The 26,870-nt window shown below is 48.6% G+C and overlaps 1 protein-coding gene across 2 annotated transcripts in view; it reads right to left on the minus strand.

Moving 5' to 3' along the window:
• Positions 1-6: 6 nt before the first annotated feature.
• MTMR14 (myotubularin related protein 14) overlaps positions 7-26,870 on the minus strand; it is a 31,521-nt gene continuing 4,657 nt past the window's right edge. The window contains exons 3-19 of one of the 2 annotated variants that reach the window (XM_032121258.1): positions 26,671-26,779; positions 25,569-25,644; positions 24,771-24,831; positions 24,089-24,211; positions 23,480-23,553; positions 20,624-20,694; positions 19,965-20,039; positions 17,557-17,623; positions 16,493-16,578; positions 16,186-16,262; positions 15,911-15,947; positions 14,397-14,467; positions 13,717-13,766; positions 13,367-13,505; positions 10,487-10,663; positions 3,602-3,757; positions 7-369 (exon numbers count right to left, since the gene is read on the minus strand). In XM_032121258.1, coding sequence (XP_031977149.1) covers positions 192-369; positions 3,602-3,757; positions 10,487-10,663; positions 13,367-13,505; positions 13,717-13,766; positions 14,397-14,467; positions 15,911-15,947; positions 16,186-16,262; positions 16,493-16,578; positions 17,557-17,623; positions 19,965-20,039; positions 20,624-20,694; positions 23,480-23,553; positions 24,089-24,211; positions 24,771-24,831; positions 25,569-25,644; positions 26,671-26,779 — 1,627 coding nt within the window. In that variant the 3' untranslated portion in view covers positions 7-191. The remainder of the gene's footprint in view (positions 370-3,601; positions 3,758-10,486; positions 10,664-13,366; positions 13,506-13,716; positions 13,767-14,396; positions 14,468-15,910; positions 15,948-16,185; positions 16,263-16,492; positions 16,579-17,556; positions 17,624-19,964; positions 20,040-20,623; positions 20,695-23,479; positions 23,554-24,088; positions 24,212-24,770; positions 24,832-25,568; positions 25,645-26,670; positions 26,780-26,870) is intronic. The other variant, XM_032121259.1, reaches the window with a different exon arrangement.

Below are 26,870 nucleotides of genomic sequence, written 5' to 3' on the forward strand. Positions count from 1 at the left end.
AGGAGAGGGCACAGCTCGGGTCATTTACTGCAGAGACTCGCCGAAGACCCCGCACCCCCCAGCCCCAGGCAGGGGGGACTGGCGGCAGGCGCTGGGTGCAGCAGGTGCCCGCACCGAGAAGAGGGTCCCAGGACTCTGCTGGGGGACGTGCCAGCCCCAGTTTTCCAGGCAGTGGTCTGGGAACGCCGTGTTCAGAGGGTGCTGCTGCCTCTCAGTCCCACGCCTCGCACGAACTGCTCGAGGAGGCCACCGATGGCCCCTGAGGGGCTGGGGGGCACGGCCTTTAGGCCGATGGTCCGGCTGTAGCTTGCCAGAAAGGCAGAACGCACTTCTTCCAGACGGGACTCACGGTCACTTGCCGACACCAGTCTAGGAGAGAGAAGGGGAGGTCAGTACTTGCAGCCATCCTTCTCCACATCCCAGCTCTCACTCCTGACACAGGGCTGGCAGCAGGACCAAGGCTCTGTCCACAGCGCTGGCAGGTCTGTGGTGCTCAATGCACTGCAGAGGCTAAGGCAGCACCAGCCCCAAAAGGCTCTGTCCACAGAGCTGATGGCAGCTGGTGCCACTGCCTCCTCATCCAACCCAACCCACGGAGCTACTTGCAGCCTCAGTCTCCTGTTCCCCACGGGGTTTCCTCCTTCACACACCCCACTGTCCCATTTCTCCCACCACCATGGTGCTCACAAGGCTGCAGTTCATAAATAAAGTGGTGCTTTGGCCAAGTGGATGCTGGTATCAGCCCCTGCACCAGCTCCCTCTTCTCCTCACACAAATGAAGCCTGTCCACACATGCTGTGCCCGGACAGTCGCTTCCAACCTATTTGCAACCATCCCTCACTTCCACCAGCCCCAGCCTCGTGTGCTTGTGCCAGCACAGACAGCTTTTTGGAAAGTGGGGATGAGAGGGAGCAGACAAGGTGACAAAAGCCCCAAGGAGCACTCCAGCCATAGGAAGAGAAGAGCTGAGTAGCGCTTTACTTCTGCTCCCCAGCCTGGCTGCTCTTGGGAAACAGGAGCAGACTAGGGCATGACTTCCCATGGGACCTGCTCTCCTCTCCTGCTGATCCACACACCTGGTTAGGGGCAGGGGGAAAACAGCAGAAGGAAGGCGAGATTTCAGCTGAGGGAGCAGGGGAAAGCAAGACTGGGGCTCAGAGGCAGCTGTTCCAAGCTCTCCAACCTAAAACAATCCTTGCTGTGGTGCCTCTGCGACATGCCAGTGGTTCCCAGAGAGATTAAGACATTCCTCAAAGGTCACTCCAAGGGCACAGTACGAACCTTCCCCATAAAAAATTCTCTTTAATCTTCCAGCGCCTGGGCTGGCTATAAATTGGCACAGCTCATCTGAATGGAAGTGTTAACCACCCACAGCCAACAGCTTCGGTCCGGAAACAGCAGCAAGAGGATATGGTGGGAGGCCTATAAACAGCAAGTGATGCCGAGGCAGCCAACCAGGCCGCTGTTTACTGTGTCTGATAATAAAGAGAAGCCAGAGGGCAAAAAAAGGCAACAACATATCTAAACACAGTAGCGATGCTTTTTGGCAACCTAATTAGGACGTGGAACTCGCAAACCTGCTAGCATTTAAAATAAGCTCCATGAAGGCAGGACTTACTTGCACCCGAGTACAGCGATCTCAGATGTCACGCGCAGAGGTAAGCGAGGGCGTGCAGCAGTTAGGTCCCGTGTCTTGTGGCTCTCACACCTCTTTACAGGGCAGATTTTGTATTTGGGTTTTTGGGTTTGTTTCATGGAGTGAGACACTCCAAGGCACAGGGTCAAGCAGCCAGCCACTGCTTCCCACCAAGCCCTACAGACCAGCTGCAGCACTTCACCCTGAACAGTTCACCGCGGAGGCAGGTCGCGCTTCCTTGCCAAATCCACAGCACTCTGCCCCGCTACACTTCCTACAGCCTGCCCGCTCGCCTGCAGCTCGGGGTGCGGGATGAGAGGAGGCTGTCAAAGCCCCAGCTCGAAGTAAGGCCTGACAAGCCCCACACAAGCACAAGAAGTAGGCTGTGAAAAGCATACCTTCATCGAGCTGCTGCCAGTGAAGATGCAAAGTGGGAACTTAAATGGAATTAAAAGAAAAAAATCATACTGTGTCGGGCTGTGAAAAACTGGGATAAAACCACAATGGAGTCCTGAGCAAACAGGGCTGATGCAGAGCAGAGAGAGGGTGGAGGCTCTGGGTTAAGATCAACACAACACCCCTGGGAACTCTTCATCCTTTCAATGCACTGCCTGGTCCCAGCACCTTCAGTTGAGCAGTCCCCAGCCGCCAAGCAACCCACAGCTTTAGTGAATAGCTGAACAGGGCAGATCACCCACAGGAGAAGCACCACCACTGTTCTCCTCCTTTTGAATCCACTGCCCCAAGCAGTCACTTTCCAAACTGCATAAGCCTAAAGCCTATCAAATTTGATTCATGTTTCTCTACTGAATTCCCTATTCTGACGTCAGATCCAGCTCCAAGGGCAGAAACAACTTGCTGGTGATCAGCAGTGACCAAGCACAGCCAGGCTCAGGACACAGTAAAGCAGTCACTATTCAGATGCCCATCCTTGAGTCCCTTCTCCCTTGCCCATCTCCAAACTACTGCAGGAGCAACTCAGTGTGTCCTCAGGAAAGAAGAGCAAATCCTGGCCAGGCCATGTCCGACATCTCTTGAAATGTTTTCATCTGTCAATTCATGGATCTTGTAGCTTCACCCTAACTTGAAGGCAGCTGCTCTGCTCTGTTCAGCAGCACAGCATGCAGCCACATGAGACAGAGAGCCAGGGCAGGCAGCCTGTCTCTCACAGGAGACATGGGTTTTCATGTGGCTTGCACTCTGCCTCCAAAGCACGTACTCATATCTCAGTAAGGGCCCGAGCATCTGGCAGCACAGCTCTTGCATTGCTTGCTAGCAGCAGCCCCTGATCTGCCATTTCAGTTTCTTGATGGAGAGTTTGCAGCCTGAAGGCACAAACCAAGATTCTCTTCTAATAGCAATTAAAGCGCATCTCCAGTCTTTCAAGCTTCCAGAGGTGGATTTCTATTTGGGGAGGAACATTTGCCTCCCAGCCATTTCGCATGGCAGGATGTGGCAGGACACACGGTCTCTGTGGCTCTGCACTGGTCAGGCACAGCACCTGAAAATGATGCTGCACAAGGCCAGACAAAATTTGGGTTACAGAAGGAAAGTCCTTCTCTTACTCCAGCAGGGATCTGACCCCAGTTGGGAGATGTAGGTGAGCAAAATACAAAAGCAAGAAAATCTGGGTTACCAGTCCTGTCCTGACAAACATGAATCCTCAACCGCACTCAATTATGACCAAATTCAGCATCTTCAAGGAAGAGAGAAAAACCTCTTCTTCCTACAGAAAGCAAAGTGCTCCCCCATCATTAGGCAGAAAAAGTGCCATTTTCTTTCTGTGTTCAGCATAAGCAAAGAGTGCTGAGGGACTGAGTTTGTGCATAGAAAACACAAGGCAGAGAAGATGGAACGGTTTGTTATGGGCTCCCAGGCTTCTCCGAAAGTGCCAGAGTGATAAAGTTGCAGTGCTCGCAGGCAGCCAAGAGACCCAAGGAGAGATCCTGCATTTGAGACACTTACAGGCAAGTGCTAGAGAACTCATCCGGGAAGCTGCAAGGGAGAGAGGCGTCTGTGTTCAGGATTGCCTGCTCCCGAATACTGCCACACCCTGTCACCATCTGCCAGCTGCCAAAGTCTGTGGAAACGGAAGATCCGGGCAGAGAATGGTCCGCCGATCTGGGGCAGAGAGAGAGGGAGACGGCTCGATCAGTCAGATCATTCAGCCACATGCTTTTTGCTGGCGCTAGTGCCAGGGACCTGCCGGGTGGACGGCCAGCAGCGCCTGTGCCAGCACTGTTGACACTCAGGGACCACGGTGCAACATGCAGCTCTGGCTGGGCCCCAGACCCAGCCTTTCCTTTGAAAGCGAAGGGAGAGCCAAGCTGGCTGGGGCCAACAAAGCAGCAGGAGCACACCGGGAGCTGGACAGGAGAGAGCCAGCATGAAGCAGATGGCCATGCAGAACTGAGAAACCCATTAGAGAGATGGAACAGCACATCCTGCCCTGAAACCTTCACAGATGTGAAAGCTGTGCTGTACAAAGGACATTCCCCTGTTGCTTGTGGTAGCTGTTAGCACATCCCAGGGCAGCAGGGCAAATCAAGGCTGTGACTTGGTTAGTGCTGGGAAAGACTCAGAGATCATTGTCCTGGCAGCAGTTAGAAAGCAGATCACTCCTGAGCCATTACCACCAGATCTGAACAGAGCCAGTGCTCAAGGCGTACCCAGAACACCTACCCCCAGCACCTGAACGTCTCTTCATTTGTGTGTTAAAGAAAGGGCTGTGCCAAAAATCAGGTGACAAAACATCTTTAGGACAGGCTAAATAGCTGAGGAAGGATAATTGTTTGATGTATGCAACCTCCCACCAGGAAAGAAAGAAGCATGAAACATGGTTAAGTGAATCTGAGGAGTCCCTCCAAAATCTCAGAGAAGAGGGCACAATCACTTGAGACAAACCCACAGCTCTTGGCTTCCAAGGGAGCAAGCAATTACTGTGCCTTGCTGCACAGCAGAGTGTACATAGCTGGAAGCACAGCCTGTGGCAGAGCTGCTCAATTACATACTACCAAGATCTTCTGGATAATTTATCTGAGTTCTGCTGGGCAGAGAGCAGTGCTCCAGCTCCAGCTCTGCTGGGCCAGGTACTTGCACGCTGTCTTCACAGCTAAGAATAGCAGTGGCGCACTGCAGCTGCTCCCCAAGGGACCAGGAGAACAGCCAGAAAGACAGGCTCTCCCACAGCAAGAAGGACCTGAGCTAGACTGGAAGGCAAGAGTGGGACGAGATGCACAGCAGGAAACATATCTGCAATCTCAATCTAATTCCAGGACTGCCATTTAATTAGTCTGATCAATACAGCCAAGGTTGAGCAGTGGGAAGTGTGGTCCTGAGCTGGCTGTGCAAGCACAGAAGGGGAGTCACACAATTCCCTGTATATCAGCTTCCCATCACAGCTGCAGTTTGGGGGTAATATCCCTGTCTAGCAGTTCAGGCTCCTAAAGGGCATGACAGCAGAAATCAGGAAGAGCAGAGCTTCACCTGTCTCACACAGACCTTGTTCTTTGGCTGCTCAGTGAACTGAGTGAGGGTCAGAGTACTGGGAGAACCCCATCTTGCAAAATGGTGCTTTTCCTGGGGCATGTACTGCCAAAGTAAAAATGAGGGTACTTCACTGAAAGCAAAAGTGCAGCATATACTGTTAGAGAGACCTTCAGGAGATCAGACAGGGATAACTTTCCCTGGAAAGCAAGGAATTTGTAAGGGAAGGGGGAGCAGCTGTTGAGTGACATCTACTTCTCTCCGTGCCTTTGGAAGATAAAGTGGAGGAAGTCAGTGTGAAGGAGAGCAGGCAGAGTGTTTGGGCCCAGAGCACGATACCATGATGGAAGCACAGTGGGAACAGTGCAGGATGCCAGGGAGAAGCATGGAGGAATATTGCTTCAGTGCAGAGTGAAGAGGAATATGTCACCTCCTTGAGAGCACAGCACAGCCAGACAGGAAAAACAGGAGTGTCACACATGGTGACAAGAAACTGAGCTAAAGGGGTAAAGAGATCTGTAGGCAATGGGCTCAGGCTGAAAGCCAGAAAAAGCAATGAGTTGCTGAACAGAGGACAGGCTTGTGGCCAGTTAGAAACAAAGGTTTTGGAGAGGGCAAGCGTGAATGGCAGAGGAGGGCCTGGACTATAGTAGGATCTCCAGGTGAAGGTACAAAGAACTGAGCAGAGTTCTGCAGCTCCTGCAAAGGGAGAGGAGTATCTGGAGCCTGCCCAGGAGACTCTGCCCACATGGCAAGCCACGATCCAGGGCACCAGGGATAGCAAAAATGTCCCTCTGCCCAGTATCATCAACCACACCAGTCAGATAAATCTGTGCTAAAGAAGGTGAACAGAAGATTGTTTTCTGCTTTGGGTGTGTGGCCTCAGCTTCCAGTTGCTGGTCACTTTCCATGCTTGTCAGCTAAGATTAGACTGATCTTACACCACCTCTTGGATCAAGTCATCTCTTGAATCCTGCCATGTACAGGCAGATAAAAGCACTGTGTATCTCCTGCAAGACTGACTCAGTGACTCTCTAGTCCTCCAGGCCTTCCTGGGGTCCCCAACCCTGTCAAGCAGCTGTGCAAACTTAGTAAGGTTTCATCTAACCCAACAACACTGTGGTCTAGGAGTTCAAGGCAGTAAATTCCGAGTCTTGCCTCCAGGCAGCAGAACAAACACTTGTCGAGTAATTGAATAAACTGATTGACTCTGCAAAGAGTCTAGGTTGTTTCTTTCCTGGCCCAGAGATCTGAGCCTGGTCAGCAGAGCTAAGATATTGTGGCAGACCTTCCCCTCTATCCCCAAAGCCTTCTTAAGGAGGCTCCTGAGGAAGTGTCACAATCAACAAGCATCTTGAGCAGCCTCAAGAGACAGCAGGGGCCAAGCCTGGGAAGACACAGCATGGGAAATTTTGTGTTTGCACTGCAACAGCAGCAGAGCTTCTTAAAAGTTGAGCTTGGCTTGAGACCCAAGACCAGATGTCTGGGGTGACTGCACCCCGATGCAATCCAGTCAATGCTAGAGGTGAAAGTCTTCCTGGAATTTCTACCTTGAATACTTCTTGTAAAGTCTTACTGCAGAGGCCCCAAAAGAGCTTCAGTGAGGCCCTTGGAACAAGCTGGAACTGCTGGGACACCAGAACCAGTTCCCAAGTCTTTAGGAACAGCATGCCTGCATCACATGACAGCCATGCCAGAGGCTGGCTAGGAGTGAGGGCAGCACGGAGTCCTGGGAAGCAGCTGGACAATGACAGCAAAGCTGACATGGTTAGAGATGAGATACAGCCAGTCTTCAAGTTGCTGTCTCTGCCACAGACATCTAATGGCAGACAGAAAAAGAATCAAAGTGAGCTTCACACACCCACCTCTTCAGGCCCACGAGTGGGAAGAAACTCCCTCAAAAGTGCAAGATTAACTAAATTAGATTAGCAAAACAGAGATGAGCTGCAAGCTGTTCCTTCACACAAGGAGGGACCTCTTGCAGGCCATAAACTGGCAGCTCCTAACCTGGAATGGTTCCTTTTAATTAGGTCAGTGCTTCCCATGCAACATGCTGCACAAGACAGTATTTCAGAGCACATGGACACTCACTTGCCTGCCAGAGAAGAGCCAATACCGGAGGCAGAGCAACAGTCAGGGATCCTTCCCTTTCTTAATATGTAACTGAGATGAGAGCCGAGTGCCAACAGCTAGGCTCCCGTCCTGCCCTGTGCTGCCCCCGCTCACCTGACGTATTTCCACACACCTAGGACTATTTGGGAAGCAGCTCATTTGCCAGCATATGCTCTGTGCCTCAAACTGAAGCATTAAGTAGGTTCTGTATGCGCAGGCAGACTTTGGCAACCTGGAGTAAAGGGCAGCCCTTCCCACCTTTGCGTGGGAAATGCTGGCAAGGAGTATGGCACTCTGCCAAGAACTGGGAGCCCTGGCTGAATTCCAGGCAGTTATCTACAGGCTGGGATAGTGCCCGAGCAGCCCCTTCTCTGTGAGCACCATTTCTGATTGCAGCACATAGTCATGGGCCAGCCAGCAAGCCCATTTTGTGGCATGGTCATGCAATAATTCCAGAAAACAATCCTGTAAACAATTCCTCTCCTGCTGTGGTCACTACCCCGAGTTGTCATACCGCAGATACACCTTCTGAGCGAGGTGGCTGTAAGGAGCAAGACACACAGTGCACACAGTCTTCTCACTACCTACAAAACACCCAAAGCCAAGGGGCAGCAGCTCCTCTGTCCCACTCTGCTCTCACTGTGCTCCCTCCAGACCCACAGCTGAGCCATCTGCAGCCTTAATAAGTAAAATAAGGGAGTTCTCTGTGACTGCTGGTCAAAGCAGATCCTCCACAATTTAACTCCTCCAGATCTTGACTCTCTAGATCACAGTACTTTGGGTTTTGTTTAACTGACTTAGCAAAAGCACATTCAACCAAAGATTATCCAGCTGCTAATCCACATTAGCGCTATGTAGACACATGATAAAACCCTGACACAGATACAGAATTTTTCTGCAGTGTCATGGCACGCTTAAGACTGCTAGTGTCAAATGCAAATACAGGAAAAGGTTTGCAAACTGCAACCCCCTCACATGCAGGGGGTTCAATTTGAGGCACAGTGACTGCCATACTCAGAGCTCTCTGTAGAACAAGCAGCACATCTTGTCCTACTCTGCAAATAGTCTATGCAGTATTTTCCTGTGTGTTTGTCCTCCACAGATGTGCTCTTACCAACGTGTTGGAATAAGATAGAAAGACTGACAGGAATTGCTTTTGTACTGCTTTGCCTAACAGGAACCATCCTGGGATCTACAGGTACCCAGGACCTCTGGCTCAGAGCAAGATTCACAAGATGGGCTGGTAATGTGACAGCAGCAGCCTGTTGACATTGCCTGGCCAGGAGAGGGGTTTGGCTTCTAATGTCTGACTGGGTATTTTTATGTCCTTCTTTTAGGACAGCTCAGTTCCCCTCCCAGGCCCTGCTCACGTCTCTTGCTGACTTGGCCACCTGTTCACTCCAGAGCTCCCCTGACTGCCAGCACTTGGACTGGGCTGTTGACCTGAACTACCTGAAGGATACCTGCTGGCATTGCACAAGCAACCATTTTAACCACTGCAGCAGCAGTTGAGGAAAGTGTTTTGTTGCTATGGCCACACAAACAGAGGATTATGAAGTCAAGTACAGCGGTTTCTTCATCTCAAGAGCCTTGGGTGTTGACCTGCCAGCAGCACTGCAGGAATAAAGGTATTTTTGGCATCCTGATCAGTCTCTGTGCTCCTGCTTATCCATCTTAGTACCACAATTTTTCAGGAGGTGAAGAGAAAATTTACCTCTTCCTTCTACCACAGATACAGTTCTCCACCCAAAATGGGACCCATTGTTTCCTTCAGGGCAGAAAATGGTGGCTGAAGGTACTGTGTTATCTACCAGACCAAAAACTACCACAGTTGAAACAGGCCAAGTGGAATGTCAAAACCTCTTTCTGGAAAAAACACACCACGCTTAGAACCCAGAAATTGCAACCCATGACAGTGTCTGATAAGGGAACCCTAACCCTCGCTATGGTGCTCTTCTGCCTACTCTTGTTTCTCCTCTTTGCTCTTGCAGAGCAGTCCGGCTGAAGCATTACAAGCTGCTTCTTCCCAAGCATTGCAGCAAGCTTGCTACCAGCAAGCACTGAACAGCCTGTCAGGCCTTGGGAATGGCATGGGACCACACACAGGAATTGTGGCGCTACCATTGTGAACAAAGCAGCTCCCAAGACAAGCTGTTTTCTTTCCAGTATTTTCTTCTCTTCTTGGGAGATTCTTTTTATCTTACAGAGAATGCAGAGGTGGGCCCCAACAACAACTCAAACCCCTTCTATTGATGTCTTTCCCTGGGGAGAACAGTTAGCATCATTTATGAAAACTGTCAGACACTGGAGTTTTTCTCTGGAATTAAGAGAAACTTGTTAAGAAAGTCTTATAAATTTTCAATGCTTTACTTGTTTGTCATTTTATTTTCCATATGATGAGAGAGTACTCAGATTTGGCTAGTGGCTGTTTCAGAAACACTAGAAAAAGACTCATCGGAAAACCTGCAGAGACTACACAAGCATTTGATGCTCTTAACAGCAACCTCTTATCTCAGAGTCTCTTTATTCCATGTTGCCCTAACCACATGGTGTTTGCTCCACAGGCTCTGTTCTTTTTTCCCTAGCCCAGCTCCCCAGTCAACTCTGCCCTATTGCAGTGTCACGCTCCAGAAGGGTGCCTCTGTTATGGCGTGAGATTAGGCTCAGGTCCAGGGTCCCCATGCCCCAGCAGGAACACACAGCCTTCCGGGCAGAATCCTTTGTGCTGGCACAGTCCTCGCAGCTTGCTCCCAGCAGATTCCTACCTCTGCTTGCTACCAGCACCCAGTTTTTTTTCCAACCAATCATCAAGAGGGTCAGCAGGTGAAAAGGGGGACAGTATAGATGCAGAGTGAGGTCTGCTTGATTTGAAAAGCTTCCTTTCCCAAACACCACGGCCATTTCAAAACCTGGTGGACGCGTCAGACAGAGAAAATGCGGTGAGCTGCATGCATGCAAGATGCAGAGATGTCAGAGCTCAGAGTTGAGGCATGCGCTGAGGACAGGCAGAACAGACAGCTGGCTGTTATCAGTACAGTTCCTTGCTCCTCTAGGGGCTGAGGCAGGAGTGTCTGTGTTTAATGGCCAGCACTTCAGACAAAGTCAGACTAGAGAGGAACAGGCCTCCCGAGGTTTGTCCACAGATACAAACACAGGTGCTCCAGTGTTTCCAGAGCTACACAAGTGTAGCCCTGCACTCCCTTTACCAGACACTCATTTTGCTGAGAAATGCTCTGCTCCATCCCATCTCACCTGGATCTGGGCACTTCTAGTGGGCTGCTTCCAATCCTCAGGAAGTTATCAGAATGGGTTGATGAGGAGGAGCTGGAGGACTTAACTTCAACCATTCCTGTGGAAGACAGCCTGTCTTCAGACTGCTGTGCCCTGCTCCAGAGCACGGCTTGCGGTGATGATGCACAGCTCTTCCTCCTGTGGGACAGAGGACGTGGGTGAGAAAGCTGACTTTTCTATGTACTCCAACTAGGAAGCCTTTCCACCACAGGATGGATTTTAGCCCAGCAGCTACAAGCTCTTGTTTCCACTGAACCCGCCCTCCTCCCTCCCAAGGAGTCATGAGTCACGGGTAACTGCTCAGTGAGGGGGGTACACTGAGCTCAACCCATCTTAGCCCATTCTTTTATAGATCACCATCCACGTGACCGGGAAATCAGAGACGGGAGAATACATCAGCCCACACACACACAGTGATTGCTTTGTTTAGTCTAGCAGCAAAAATGCCTTGAGCAAGGGGCCTCCCAGCGGGGAAAGACCATTTCAATCTGCTCAAACTCCACAGTGCGTATCAGCCCAGGTGGGCGTTTGTGCGCACCGAGGGCAACAGGGACACACCACCAGTGTTATTTTCCCTTTTAGCAATTCCCTTTGGGCACCACTGACCACACTTCTGACCACGTGCTTACAGCTGACAGTCACTCCAGATGTAGGTACACTTCAGTTTTCTCTCTGTCTATGCTGACAGCCCAAACTGCTTTGGCTTCTTTCCTAGCCAGCACATTCAGACTCAGTCATGATTCACTGTCCATTGCTGCATCAGGCCTTAGCTCACAGTACCATCCAACTACATGCTGAACAGGCACACATTTGGGACTAATTCACACCACTGCTGCTCCACGTTCAGAAGATTTTCCTTCTTATGTCAGTTGTTTAGTTCTGTTTTTTTCCCTAGAAGAGTCCCAAGAATTTCCTCCCCTCCCAAGACCACTGAACTGGACAAAGACCTCCCTATGTACAAAAGTAAAAAAGAAAAATTCTAAAGCAAACAAACTCAAGGCAAAAAGATGTTATTCCCCCTAAAACATGGAAGGGCATCTCAGCTTTGAGATCTCAAGCACTGTCAGCGAGTGCAGCTAAAGACAGGCTCATTGTACAGTGGAAAGCGCGATATCCTCTCTTCATTTCTTGAAGGGTGTCCACCCTCAAACATCACACCACAGCCTCTCTTAAGCATTATTCATCTCATGTTATCATAGCTGCCAACATCTCCAAGTACAGCCTGCAGAAACAGGTTTGAACAGCTAAAAATCAAATGCCTCTCCCTGCACAGAGACTGTGAGGCCACCTGTTTTCAGGGCAACACAACAAAGTACATCCCCTCCTCTCCCTTGTAGCAAGCCCTACGTATTCTCCAGACTACAGAGCCAGAACAGCTTGCAGTAAAACATCCATGATCAGTCCCTTCGCTGAGCACTCATGGCAAGGCTCACAATCTTCCCCTTTCCCAAGCTCATGCCCCCCAGCACAGCCCAAATCATCCCTGTGGAGCAGCTGCTAGCCCAATACAGCCTGATGTCTTCCACAGAAATAAAAGCAAACCAGAGATAGGAAACATGTTACAAAATCCAGCCCTGATCCACACAAGTGCAGCTGATCTCCTCCAGCATGCCCTGGTCACTTCACATCTTGTGAAAAGCACACATAAGTTCTGTGCAGCAGAATCAAGTCTGTATGTCCTGAGCACTCAGAGCAACATAAATGCTTCCAGGTCACTACCCTGAAGCCCTGCAAGTGGAAAGTTGTTCTCTACTTGATGCAGTAGTTTTGATGTGGATAGGTAGGCTCTGTGTGTTAGAGGACTCCGTGTTGCTCACTTGGCAAACAGTTTGGGACTCTCCATCTCCATTTTGTGATTCTGAAGGGATATTCTCCCTTCCCTTCTCAGCACTTTAAATTGAATATACAATGTACTTTAGAAAGGCTGCTGCCACTAGCATGGCTGCAAGCTCAGTCCCAGAGGACTTCAAATGCCTCCAGCACAACCCAGATTTAATTTAAAATAATTGCAATATAAAATAGCCTCTTCACATGTGCTGAGGGAGAGGAGAGAAAAATTAAACTGAGAGGGGCAACCCTACAGCAAGGCTCTGAAATCCCCAAACAGCACCAGAAACTCCACAAGCAAGTAAAACACCTGTCCCAGAGTAGCAGAGTTGCCAGGCACCTTCCCCACTTCCAGACAGCCAGCTGCATCCCAGGCAAGTTCTATGTGACCCTCTATCAAGAGGCACTACTGAAAATTCTGTATTCTCCCCTGGAAGTGTCTCTAAGCAGTGCTGCAGGCAGGAACCTGCTTTCAGCTCACACCTCATGCTGGTAGAGGGGCTAAAATTTAGAGGGGATTCTTGGCCACCCAGCCCAACTCCCACTAACTGCAGACGCTCCCCCTGTATAATGTCTTTCATAAACTCTGATTAGGCTTCATTTTAGGGCAGCTGAACCATCTCTACTTTTCCCTGGGGAGGCTGCTGTCAAATGTAATTTTTCTGATAGTTTGGAACTATCTTTTAAAAGTAATGAAATCCTTTGTGGATGAAGTTTAACAGTGAAACTGGTGAAAATGAAACAAATGTGCTTTACTCTTGTCTATGTACAAACTCAGAAGCATCCCTGCAGAAGCCTGACAGCCTTTTAACATGGGGTGGCCTCCAGTTTTTGGTGCAGAAGCTCTGGAGTACAAACTGCAGCAAAGCTTCTGACAGCCAAATTCCTCCCCCCACTGTCAGGAATCCATGCTACAGAGAGCAGACCTGGAGGGCAAGACACTTCAGAAATATTTTTCTATCAGGCTCAGAGCCTGCCCCTTTTGTTCAGCCCACTGAGTGGTTATCTCCTCACCATGCTGCTTGAGCCTGTGCTCCTGCTGGCATCAGCTCCACTGCTTCATAGGTAAAGCTCCCAGTTGCTCCAGGGGAACTTTCCATCCCTAGGGAGAAGTCACTGCTCAGGCTTGTGGTGCTGCCTCGGTCTTTCTGCTCTAGAGAAAAGAAAACAGAGCTACCTGAAGACCAGCTTGGTCTCACTCACTTTCTCTCCCTTTAAGCAATACACTTCCCTGTGCCCTGTTCTTGTGAGGCCCCAAAGACAGCACACCCATTTGGGGTCATCCTGAAGCTGGGAACCCAAGCTCACAAGCAATGAACCATTACCAGCACCCACAGGCACTGATGCTTGACAGCAGCACTCACTGAGCATGCAGATCTCTTCCAGGGTGAAGCCAGGTGGCAAACTCTTCCTCCTGGGGAAGGAAAGACAAAGTTACCTCAGGCACACTTCAGGGCTGTGTGAAGGCTGGCCATAGCCAGGTCTCTGTCACACGCAGCAGATCAGAGCAGTGGGGAATTAGCTATACAGGGGCAGAGGAGAGGGGATAGGCCAGTGTGCAGTCTGACTCCTAACAGTCCCAACCCAAACCTCCTATGCTTTGAGAAGGTGGCAACAGGCAACACTGCACATAATGTGCTTATTCAGAGCATCCAAGGCGGGCTTTGCCTCCTTCTGTCCCTCCTGAAATAATAAGGGTTTATGCTGGGCAGTCTGTTAAAAACCAGCCACCCCCTCTGTCCCCACCAGTGCCTGATGGAGCTTGCTGTGCAGCCTGCTTGAGCCAGAGCACACATCTCTGGGTTCATCCGTGCTAAAGCATCCACGGACAGTCATTAAGCAGAGAGCACATTTCAGCATGGACAGTTTTTCAGAGCACAACGTGGCACCTCACAAGCCTCGGCCCCGTTTTGCAGCCTTCAGAGTGCAGAATAAATTAAAGAAAACTGGGCCAGGACACCAGGGCTTCCATCTCCCCAAAGAAGCAGCACTAACAAGCTCCCTGGCTCTGTAGCCCATGCAGCAGCAAGCACAGGCTCCTTACCTCTGTGACTTCAGAGCAGAGAACTCCTCAGAGGTGATGTGCTTCAGAAAATTGAAGCAGAAAAAGAAAATCTGAGCAAAGGGAAAGAGAAGAGCGGTTCAGGAATGAACCCGAGGCTCCATGCAGCCTCTTATCTTGGTGAGGAGGTGCTGGCAGGAAGGAGATAGCAAAAAATCTGCAGCTACCAGCTTCCAGTGTGCCATGGGCTGCCACCATCCCATCCTGGGCCTTCTCTTCCATGTTAAACTGCCCCTCTGCTCCCTGCCACGGGGAGGCCCAGAAAAGAAGGGGAACAAGTCTCCTTATCAATGCCTTGCACACATGCTGCAAGCCCACAGCAGGTACTTATGCCATCAGTACAGAATGGAACAGAGATGGCAGCAGCTGCTTATACACTCAGGTAAGCAGCAAACCCAGCAAGACTTGCAGAGTTAGAGCCACATGCTCCACCTCAGCAGCAGACCTCTACCACATCTGGAAGCACGCGGTACCTACAGCGTTTGCGGCCCCAAGCTTGTGCCCTGCCACACCCCACTCTGCATCAATCACCCTACTGTGCCTCTGCCACCCCACCCACCCATGCAGAGCCGTGCCCTTCTCCTGGGAGAAGTGGGGAGCAGGGAGCGCCAGAGGCAGCCAGGCACCCCCTCTCCTGCTGCAGCTACTGACTCCACCCATGACCAAGCAGGCACCAGAGCAGAGCTGCCAGGCTTGAACACCAGGAAAGGAAGGAATAGGAGGAATGATACTAAAACAGGGATTTTGTACCCCTGAAAGATGGAAAATAGGCCAGGGTCCTGCCTCTGCTGTTTGAAGGCAGAAGATTCCTTAGTAAGGTGAGAGTTTGAGGAACAGGGGAATAGCAACAGAGTTAGACACACACCCCATCTCTTTTCTATTCAGAAATGATATTACACTATATTGCAACTATAGTCAGAGCAATCTTTTTTTGCTTTTTAACAGTGAAAGATTTTGAAGAGTATTAGTTCCACTAATTTTAAGTGCATCCCAGACCCGTATGTGCACCCACAGACACACCCCACCAAATTCACACACTGGAACCAACACAAGCTGCTCCATGAGCCTGTGATGACATGCAAGCCACACGCAGCTGCAGCACCCAGGCAGGATGGCTGGCACTCAGGACAAGCACACAAGACTATCCAGCTTTATTTTCAAGGAGTCACATATCCTTCTCACTGCTGAGCTGAACAGCAAGTCCTAGCACCCTCTAATGTGGGGCCTGAACACTAATGGCACAGGAGGGAAATGGGCAGGAGTGACCTCTCCCCCCAAAAAAACTGTAGCCTGAGAGAGAAGCAACCCCACAACTTTTGCATCATAAAGTGACAGGGCAAGGCTCTTACCTCACATTTCCAGCACCTGAACAATTTTTTTAGAGCCTGGCCACACCACTGATACTAGCAGGAGCAGGCAGTGAACACTGCTACCTTAAACAGGTATCCTGAGAACACAAAGCAGTGCTCAGCCACTGCCCCAGACCCAACACTCACCTCTTCTCCTTTACTGAGTCGATCGACTAACATGTGCCTGGGAAGAGAGCAAGGGAAGCTCAGTCATGTGCCAGAATCAGAAGAGTACAAGCTGTCAAGAATAGCCACATGCCTGAGCCCTCAGGTAAAAAAAGGCATCAGCCCTTCTTGTCCCAGCTCATTGGGAGCTGCTCAAACATCAACCTTTGGCTGTGAACAAACATCAAAGATGACCCCTCAAGGCTTCTCCCCTGTTGCACAGGGATGCACAGGCAAGTAAAACTTATCATTCCTACCCAAAGAGAAACCAGTCATAGGCCACTGTCAGGTAGAGAATCTCAGATGGCTCCAGGGACGTGTGGATCAGCCCATCCTGCAAAGCAAAAGACACAGCCTTCAGGCAGCAGCCCTGGGAAGTGGAACTTGGGAATTCATGATCTGCTGAGAACTGTCACAGTGATCCACGGTACCCATCTTCCTCTACCTGCCTGTGACAGCATGTCTGAAGAAACATTAGGAACATTAACAGCTCCACCACCACTTCCTGGAGACGGTCACTCACCCTCCAAGCAATCAGCCCCAGAAGCAGAGCCAGGTACTCACAGCCCATAAGGAGAGGCGCAATAAGGAGATGAAGAGAGGCGTTCGATCCCAGCCGGAGATACAGTGCACCAGCAGCCCGCTGTCATCTGTTCCAGGCAGGGGTAGGACGGAGAAGGAAAAAAAAGGATGTTGCAATGAGAGCAATGACTTCTTTATGGCAAATCTGTAGAGACAAGCTACTCTCTGTCCCCAAAGCCCAGACTCAAGAGCAGAGCTCAGCCAGAACATTCTGTCTTGAATACAGCCACCAACAAATTGCTCAGAGTGTCCTGGGTTGTCAGCAGCACCAGCTGATGTGCTGTCCTGGTCCTGACAGCTGCTCAGGACACAGAGTCATCGGGTATGAACATCACTTTACTACCCCGAACATACACCTACCAGCTGCAGCTCACTATCATAATTTATTTCTACACTGGTGAGAAAACAGCTCCAACTGAACATTTTTTCAGTCTCACTAACCTTCCTGCTGCACACTGAGCAGAGGCACACACAAGGCACAAACCCTACACCCTACAGAAAACCTGCAGTGTGTCCCAACACAGCTAGTGCAGGCAAGTGTAGCTGGCCATGCTGTCAGAACCAGCCACAGCTCCATCCATCAGTGTTAGGTCACGGTGCCCAGAGGGAATGGGATGCCACAAAGGGCAACAGACACTCTTCAAGAGTTGGGGTGTCCGTGATGAAAGGGGCTCTTAAACAGCACCAAATGAGATCCTGTGTTGGGGGGACAAAATACAGGTAACCAGCAAAACAAGAGCAAGAGTCAAAAAGGAAAGAAACAATGTTTCTTCTCTTCACATTTAAAGTGGTAAAACAGTAGGCTAAGTTTTCAGATATCCCTTCATGTTCAGGAAGAAAGGGTTTTCAAAGAATCAGCAAGTCTCTCTCTAAGATGGGAGCTGGAGTTCTGAGATGGTAGGACCATCACCCTGTTTTGAAGGGAGAGAATTAAAAGTGACTTCTGTATTGGGTGCTGGGCCACAATGGCACTAATACCATCAGCCGTTCTTCCAGGGACAGTGACTGCTCCAGTTACGCTGCTGGGAGCAAGGTGTTTGCCTTACCATCACTATTGATAATGGAGATCAGCAGCTTCAGGTAGTTCTGTGTCTGTTGTATGAGGTCCCAGCTCTGCAGAAAGAGGAATGTTGATGGTAAGGGTCTGCCCACAGCAAAAGGCTGCTCTGCAGTTCAGAGCTGCTCTATCCAGAACAGCAGCAAAGCAGAAATAACCACATGGCCATTCCTCAAAGTGACACACTTCCCCTTTGTATGAATCTCCCCATCCTCTGCAAAAGGCACTCTGGGACAAGATACCAGGTAGGCAAATAAAGCATTAAAGACCATCTCTACTGTCTTCCTGGCTGGAAGAGGAGCTGCTTTGCCTGCAGCCCCAAAGCTCCAAGCAGCCCATGCTCAGAGCACTGACCCACTTCTGCCCACGTGCACTTTACCAAGTGGTTGAGCCACATTCCAGCCACGTGTGTAATGCCAGCAGCATGATGGGATGTGCAGGCCAAGGCCAGCAGCCTGTTTCCACAACCCAAGCACTTTGCTCAAAACTCTGTGGTCCTTGAAAATGTCCCTGGCTGGCAGAGGGCTGCTGGCAGAGGGCTGACCTTCACCCACCCTCTGGACAGGCACTGGACTTCTGCAGTATCCCCCAAGTAGCAGCAGAACTACAGAAGGGCTCTGAACTCAGAGAACTCCAGCACTACAAGACATACAGGTGAAAAACATCAGAACAAGCCCAAGCTTGTCACTTGACTGTCACGTCACGAGAAGATGCAGGGAATTTCAGTGGTTTGATCAGAATCAGAACTAGCTCAAGGGAAATAAGACAGCACTGGCAAGGAAAAAGCAAGAGTTGGACACATTTCATGGCAGAAATGTTAGTGGTGTAAGTGACATGTGACCATAAGCAACAGAACCCTCACTGTGTGCTTGCATGTGTGCACATCTGTGTGTAACCACACTGAAGACTAGTGTCAGACAAAGAACATATTGCTCAGCTGTGAGGCCTGCAGAGCCACAAAAGAGTAGGGAAACAGGGAACATAGTCAGCCTGCAGAAGAAAACCACATAATTACAAAATCTTTTATCTGCCCAATTCGATCCATCTTCCGCTTATTTTAGAAGGCATCATCCAATTATCCAGTCTGATCTCTATACCATGAACAAGAAAGTTTTCTTCAGTTGCCCCAAGTACAGCCTGAAGCTTGCACTTGGCAAGATCTTTGCCCAGAAAAGCATCTCAAATAGGGGTGACAGCTCATTTCTCCTTTGGCAGCATGTTCCAGCAGATTATCCTCAAAAATAACATGCAAGACTGCTTTTCCTTATCTGAAGGTCTGATTTCAGATGCAGATATTGCTTCCTGTGCAGCCCTTCTTCCCCAGAGTCAAGAGTGATTTAGAATTAGTATTTTCTCCTTACAAATGTACTTACACATTAATCAAGTAAACCCTCCATCACCTTAGTGATTAGCTAAACAGACTGAGAACTTTCGCTTTGAGTGAAGTATGTTCTCCAGTCCTCAAATCATTTCTGCATCTATTTATTACACCCTCTTCAATTTTTAATATCCTTTTAAAAATACTGGCTGTTCAGTATTCTAGTGAACAAGTTTCTAGCCACACACAAGCTGTAGTTCTATTAGTTCTGCTTCAACTTTTCTGTGATTCTGCTTATGCTGGCACTTGAACAGTATTTACATTACTGACAACAAACACTGGCACAGCACAGGGAGCTCTGTGGTTCTGTGGTGCTTCCAGCCACAGGGCACAGTAACGTGACATGCTCCAGCACAGTCAATCCCCACAAAACCTGGTAGATCCACTGATGTGTGAAATGGAGCACACTAATCAGTAGTATAAGGTGATACTTCCTGGTGTGAACAAAGGTAAACTTTGAAGCTTGAGCAAACAGAAGAGTTCAATTACTGTTTGCCATGCTGTCAGCAATAAGGAGTGGAGATCTGCTATGGCTGGTTATGATTCCCTACTCCTCTCCCATAGGAAGGCACCTTGCACACCCATGAAGAAGGTGCCCAGTCCCTCGGCTCTGCTCACAGAGGAGAAGGTTGACCTCTCTCAAGACTCCCCACAGCCAAGGAAGTCTGCCCAGGGTAGGCCCATGCCGAGCTGAGACTGAGAACAGGTAACACTGCTTTCTGTTTCCTGCCTTGTTCCTTACCTTTGTTAGTGACCTATCTCCCTAATGGATTGCAAATTTTTGGAAGCTACACCAGAAGGCTTGACTTTACAGTCAGCTGCCTCAGGGCACAGCAAGCCATGGAGCTTTTGGGTACAGGATTTCCACTGCTGTTCTGAACTGTCAAGCAGCCTCACCCCCACTGAGATGGTATGAAGTGAGCCAGATTACAGCAATAGGAGCAAGTCAGATTTCAAATCTCTCCTGATCCTTCCTGAATACATCCCTGACCTCCCACAGAGACATCCACTTTGCTCACCTGGTACTCGCTCCAATCAATATTCAGAGACTGGGTCAGAGAGACTGGGATACTTAAAGGAGCATCTACATAGTCCTGTAAAAAACCCAAACACAGTTGGTCAGAGGAAAGTCATGACTTGAAGGGAATGAGTTCCAGAAAAAACCAAGACAACAAATGCCACATGGTGCATTACAAAAAACCCAAACATCTCAGCAAAGCATCTTTGTATGCAAAATCCTGAAGCTGTAAGAATAAACTCAGACTCTTGCAAGGACTAATGGACAAGTGGAGCTTTTATGTCCTCCCAACAGTGAAAGTTGGGCATATTAGTCTCTGAATTTCTGCAGGACTGCCCCACTCAACCATCCCCTCAGTAGGAGACAGAATATGAAGAAAGAACTGAGAACTGAGGCTATCAATGAGATCAGAATTCAAAACTGGGAGCAATCCATACCTTCCATGAGAGGTCAATCATCCTACACTTCAGGATAACGATTCATTTATTTTACATATGAATCAATAATTTAGTACATTCCCTATCTGTTTTGTTTGTCCTGTTGATTTCCTCCTTGTGATCAGAAATAGGCCCATGACATACACACCATCGCTGAGGAACTGGAAGGCAAGACTTAGGCCCAGTAAAACACAAAGCTCTCAGTTTTGTAACATCCATGTACCTGTTTCCAATTAAATATGAGACCTTCAGCTGTATAATCCCGGTCTTTGTAGTCCTTAAAAAATTCACAGCCTGCAAGAAAGAGAGATAATGAACAACGATTCAGCTAACTGGTATCTAACAAGTGAAGTGCCCTGTGGGACTAGGACTGCTGGCAGCCCCAGGCTCCAGAAATCCAAACCAATCAAAACTGCTGCCTGTGGGAAGAGAAGAGCAGTAATCCTTAGTACACTGTGCAGCACGGCCTCCAGCAACAACAGCCCAGGGCACTTAGCAGTACAGACACTCACACAGCAAAGGGCAAACTCCAAACACAGCAAATGGGGAGCTTGAGGGATTGATTTCATTTTTTCCCGAACAAGAGGTTTCAGCAAGGAGCTATGTTTTGCAGGGCCATGGACTTTTGCACAGATCTAAGGCATCAGCTTGACATGCTGAGTGAGAAGGAACCACCAAAAGAAGGTGTTGGCAAAGGCCTGGAGAAAGCCAATTTTCAGAGGGCATCTGCTGCAGGTAACAAGAAATGGCTCTGTTAGAGGTGGCTGTGATTTCTCTCACATTTCAGTCTTCTCTTTCAAACGTGGGATTTACCCCATCTGAAGGAAAGAGGTACAAAACCACTTCCAAGCTTTTCCCCAAGCTCTCCCCTCCTGAAATGTGTCCTTTGGCTTGGCCCTTCTCAAACAACTATTTAAGTCTCTGCTGCAACCTGCAGTCACTTAGTCACAGCTGAGCAGCACCATTAGCACTGCGGCTGCCTGCAGGCTACACAAAACACCTCTCCCAGTGTGCTGTACACACCTCAGCAGTGCCACAGTGCCCACACTACCCAGATACCCCTGTGCCAGGCACAGAACACGGAGAGAGATTACCACCCTGCAAGTCACAAGTAACTTCAATGGAAAAAAAAGCCAAGAAAAGAATCTTTGTGCAAGGATAGGACTAATCCTCAAATATGCAGTCAGGACACAATCTGTCAGTTGAGATTTAACTCCAATTAAACAATGACTTCATGCAAAGAATGGGGGATTATGGCATAACTGCTGGCATCCACAAATACCAAAAGCTTCTACAGATACCCCATTTTAACCCAAGTCCTTCACTCCAGACAGTTCTTACTCTTCGCTTGGTAAAATCTGTCTGGATGCCTGAGCACAAAAAGCGGTGGTGAATGGAGCTAAATCCAGTTGGTGTCTGATCCCCAGGTTTTGTGGTGTTCCTCAGGGTTCAGTATTGGGGCCAGGCCTGTTTAACACCTTTACCGATGATCTGGATGAGGGGATCAAGTGCACCCTCAGCAAGGAGTGGAGTCACCAGCCCTGGAGGTATTTAAAAGACAGGTAGATGTGGCACTTGGGGACATGGTTTAGTGGGAGCCTGGGCAGCACTGAGTTAATGATTGGACTCAATGATCTTAAAGGTCTTTTCCAACCACAACAATTCTGTGACTCTGTTTGGACGCTGTCTTGCTCACCTAAGGCGACAGTATCTTAGAATAACTTCAGAAACAAATTACAAAACAAAAATTCTTTCAGTGCAACCCTGGAAACATCAATAAGAATGTATCACGGCATTTGGCCAGTCACTAGAGGGGTTGCTGATCCTTAGATGTGTATGCCTTAGATTTAACAGAATGACAACATTTCCCCATGGACCAGCACTGCTGAAATCAGGCAACATCTGCAGCGAGTGTGTGCAGTTTAATAAGGTTTACCTCTAGCGTGGCAGTGAAGAGCTGCTAAAAGAAAGCAGCTGTCCCAGAGGGCACAAGAGGAAGGACCATCACTGAGTATTGCCTGAGATCTGCCACATGCAGATCCCCATACAGAAACAACTCTGCAGCTTAACTCTATAGTCACTTCCTCTCCATTCCTTACAGCACTACAGAAGACCTGTGTACACAGTCTTTCTCGTGTTCCAAGTCTGGTGATGTGCGCAGCAGCAACATATATCTGTGCTACATACTATAGAAACCAGTAAATACTCTTACTTCTGTATACTTTGGCAACCTGCATGCCAAACTCAACAGAAGTCTTCATGCAGCTTCTCTGAATTGTCACTAATTTCTGTATAAAAGGAAAAACACCTTTAAGAACGTGTTTAAGAGCAAAAACTAGCAATCAAGGAAAAGTCTGGGTCTGGATCATTCACCACAGTTTTTTTGGGTTTTGTTTTTTCTCCTCCTCTCCCTTTCTTTGTGCACTAGGGAGAAAGAAGAGTCGGCAGATGGACCTCAAGCACAGCAGCCTTGCATCTGATCCTGTTGCCAAGCCTGACATCAGCAGGCAGGCAGGAATATTCAGTTCATCTGTAAAGAGTGCAAGTGACCCAGCAGTGGTTGCTAGGCACAGAGATGGATATAGCTGGGGAGACAGGCTGCGAAGGGCTGCCTCTGTCATACACTGCAGGCTCAGGTGAACTGTTCTGCTAGCACTGAGGATTTCTTACAGCAGAGCTCTGGAACACTAGACTAGAAATTACCCTTAAGAATTGGGTTTTTACATAACATAGAACAAGATACATATGTTGCATCAGGTGGTAGTTTGGAGTTACAGTGATGTCAAAGGCCATCTTAACCAACTCCACCTCTGGGACTTTTCCTCCGTGCTTGAATTAATAAGGACTGCTGAGAAATTATTTTGCCACCTCAAAGAGTGCCTAGTGCTGACTCACACTGCCAGAGCATCCAGGTTCATTGCACTGTTCTCGGTTTAAAAGAGTTTTTCTCCAGAGGGAGCATAGGAAACATTTAGCAAGTCATGGTCATTTACATATACACACACAGAGTTATCTCCCTGTCCCCAGAAACGGATTGTCACCTGTCCCTTGGGAGTCCCTCTGACCATCATTCCTGTACCTGGATATGGGATGGAGAGAAGCGTGAAATCAGCATAACGTTGAGCTTTGTCCACCTTCTCAGAAGACGTCACACTGCACAGGACAAGAGGAGAACAGCAGATACTTACAGAGTGTTTTTCACACAGACACCAGCACCCAAAAAATTATTTGTTGCATCTCCCTGCGCTATGACTTGACACAGTAGTGAGCAGGGGCAGAACTTACTCAACACATCCACATAAATAGGTACAGCCCAAAATCACTAAAGCTTTTCTCTGAGACAAGCAGGAGAAACATCTCCCTCTGTTCCTATACACAAGCAGAGGGCTCCTTTGCTGTCTCCCTTCTGAAGGGGTGACTATCTCATTACTATAAAGCTGTACAGGGAAAAAGCCACTCAGACTGCAGAAAACAGAAGAAAGCAGTTATGTTGCCCCCATTGATAAGAGTATTCTGTGGCCTAAAACCTTGGTGTTTTCTTTACAGAATCAACTAACCTACCCTGCTATAGAACTCTTCCAGGGACTGCTCCCAGGATGCTGAGTGCATGCCTGACAGCAATTCACACATAAGGGCTACACTAGCTGCAAACCAAAGCCTGCACAAAAACAAATTAACCCAGACTCACTTCAAGCCAAATTTCACCTTCTTGTTTTCCACCATCAGGTCACAGATATATCGGACAGACAGGTATCGAAGCAGCTTGATGTCATGCCCTCTGACCTTGTCAAACAGCTGGGAATCTGCATTTCTGCAAGAAAGAATGAGGCAAAGCAAGGTGAGCATGTAAGATTGACCAAGTTGAGCCTGATTCTTCCCAGGTGAGCCACAGTTCTTCCCTGAACCACTTCTAGCCATAAGCAGCACAGCACGAGCCTTGTCTCCACAGGTCTGAGTCAGACTCTGCAAAGAACTGACGCTACAAGTTTGTGCTCATGGTCCCTTGGCACATCTCACTCCGTTCTGCAACAAACACGTAAGATACAACACAATTTCTACAGCCTGGAGATGTACTTTTTGATGAAGTAAACACATCTGTGCCCTTCAAAAACCTTTTAAATGGCTCTACATATTCCTGTCTCCAGCCCTTCCCTCTGGCAATGTATTAGCAGGCTTCAGCTACATTAGGTTCAGCCAGCCATTAATATTCAAGACTCTTTTCCAAAAGCAAGGAAAGCAAGACCCTGAGCCTAGTGATGGGTCTCAAGCCTATGCCCAATACCCAAACTAGAAAAGAGCAGAAGTGAGTGCCTGAGCCAGTCAGCTTACGTCCAGACTCCCTTTTCCTCATCCCAGTGATGCATACAAACCTAAGTGCAGAGTCTTCCTCGGAAATGTCTTCTGCATCAGCCCAAGCATCATCAGAACCTCCTGCAAGAAAGACATTAAGAACTGAAGCTTTTGTAAACCAACTCAATCCCCAATCTGACAAGGTATGTATGCACACAAGAAGGTCATGGTTTGGTGCTTTCTCTTCACACCTAAATGTAGTTCCCCACATTTCCTCTTCCTGAAAAGCTTGTTTTCTAATGTAATCCACTCTTTCCTTGTAATTGTAAAGTACCTGGACAAGTGAAACCCATGACTGACAGCCAGAGGACACCTCGAAAGTGGTATGCAGTGCTTTTTTAAGCCAAGCTTCAGCTCCCACACTACAGGCACCCACTACTCCCCTAAAGAGCTTTCCCTGGAGTCCAGTATATATCACCATTAGCAGCATTTGATTCCCAACGATTAGTCAAGCAACAGCAAGTTCTAATCCTGTTTCCTCCACTATTCCCATCCCCAATGTTTGGGAACTGGTACCCTGAATCCTTTGGGATGCCTTTATTTGCCTACATGTTTCCTGTAATAATTGAATTAATTGACTCTTCAGCCTCAAGTTCTTTTGTCACTGGTTCTTATAGGCTGTGGCACTGTCCTGTAGCACAGTCCTTGGAAACAGGACACGAGGTTTCAGTCTTTGCTCTGTTATGCTAAGCCTAATACAAGCAGCCCATGCTAGAGCTCTCACTGGTCTTGGGAAGAGCTTGGCCTCATGTATGGGTCTCTGTCCCAGCACTGACCAGCCTTACCAGGCAGACAGTGACAAATGGCTCCTCACTCACCAGAGAAGATATAGTTGTAGCCAGTGCGCCCATAGAGCTCTCCCCAGCCGGCCAGTGTTGCTGATCTGCAAATATGCTGGAGGAAGATTTTTTTATTAATCACAAAGGCTCCTGAAGTCTTTCCCTTATCAGGCCTATTTGCTGTCAGGTTCCATAGAAAGGGCTGGTACCTACAGCTATCACCTCTCAGCAGTCTGCCCTGCAACCCTGGTCCAGACTAAGTTTTCAAAATACAGCAAAATCCCAAGTGCCTTTATCTGTAGCTAGTTTTTAAATCGCATTTTCATCTCCAGTTCTCCAATGGAGAATACAGTCAGTTCCTGCCAAGTTAGCAACACATGCTCTGTTAATACCCTGCTTGAGCCTTATTTCCACATTCCTCTGGATGAGATTATGGATGGTCCCAAGACGACTCTGGGCAGTTCACGCCTGCAGAAAAAGGTCAGCAGATGTAGCCCATGATGGCTTCAGTCAAGCTAGATTAAAATTGTCACAGGTATGATTTTGCTATTCATACAGTGTTTCTAAATTCAACTAAGAAAACTGAATTAAGCTACTTAAATTCTAAATGAGACTATTCCTACAGGGCTTCAACACAGTTTAAGTAATTCGCATAAAAATGAATCTAATTTTACTTTCTTACAGATCCCCTTGCAGACAAGCCCACACATTCATAAGGCCATTTATGCAATCTTGCCTCCCCAGGGAACAGACAAAGGAAACTTCTCTGGAGAGAGGAAAGTTACTCAAAGGGAGCTGCTGGGAAGAGTAAGTGACAAACAGGGACAATAATTATCTTTCCCTGAAACACCAAATATCTTTAGCACTTCAGAAGGGTCATACATAGGAGAAGAAAAAAAGTTAGCTCTTTGGTGCAAGGCTCATGACTTGGTGGGGGAGAACAGCCTGAAGTGTTCACAGACAACTTACGCAGCCTAGAGAACTAATGCTACCTGCACTACAGGCTGCCTGCTAGTACCTAAGCACATATTTTTACAGCATTTGGAAAAGTGACAAGTGACTGAAGCCGTGGCTGCACAGTTCAAATGGCAGGCAGGAAGGTCATTTTCTCAGTAAAGACAGGTAACCCATGAAGTTTTACCTTTCCCTTGTACAGAATGACTGGGCAAACAAAGCGTCCTCTACACCTGGCCATCTTACTCCGGTTGATGAGATCCTGCAGTTTGCCAACCTGCACAGTGCTCTCAAACCTAGTGGGCAGAGATTCAGGTCAGTATACAGAGCATCTTCTCACATGTCTTTCAGCAAAGCTGCCACAGACACCCTAGGCTGCAATCCCAT

The sequence above is a fragment of the Corvus moneduloides genome, chromosome 11 (assembly GCF_009650955.1).
Source record: "Corvus moneduloides isolate bCorMon1 chromosome 11, bCorMon1.pri, whole genome shotgun sequence".
NCBI lineage: Eukaryota > Metazoa > Chordata > Aves > Passeriformes > Corvidae > Corvus > Corvus moneduloides.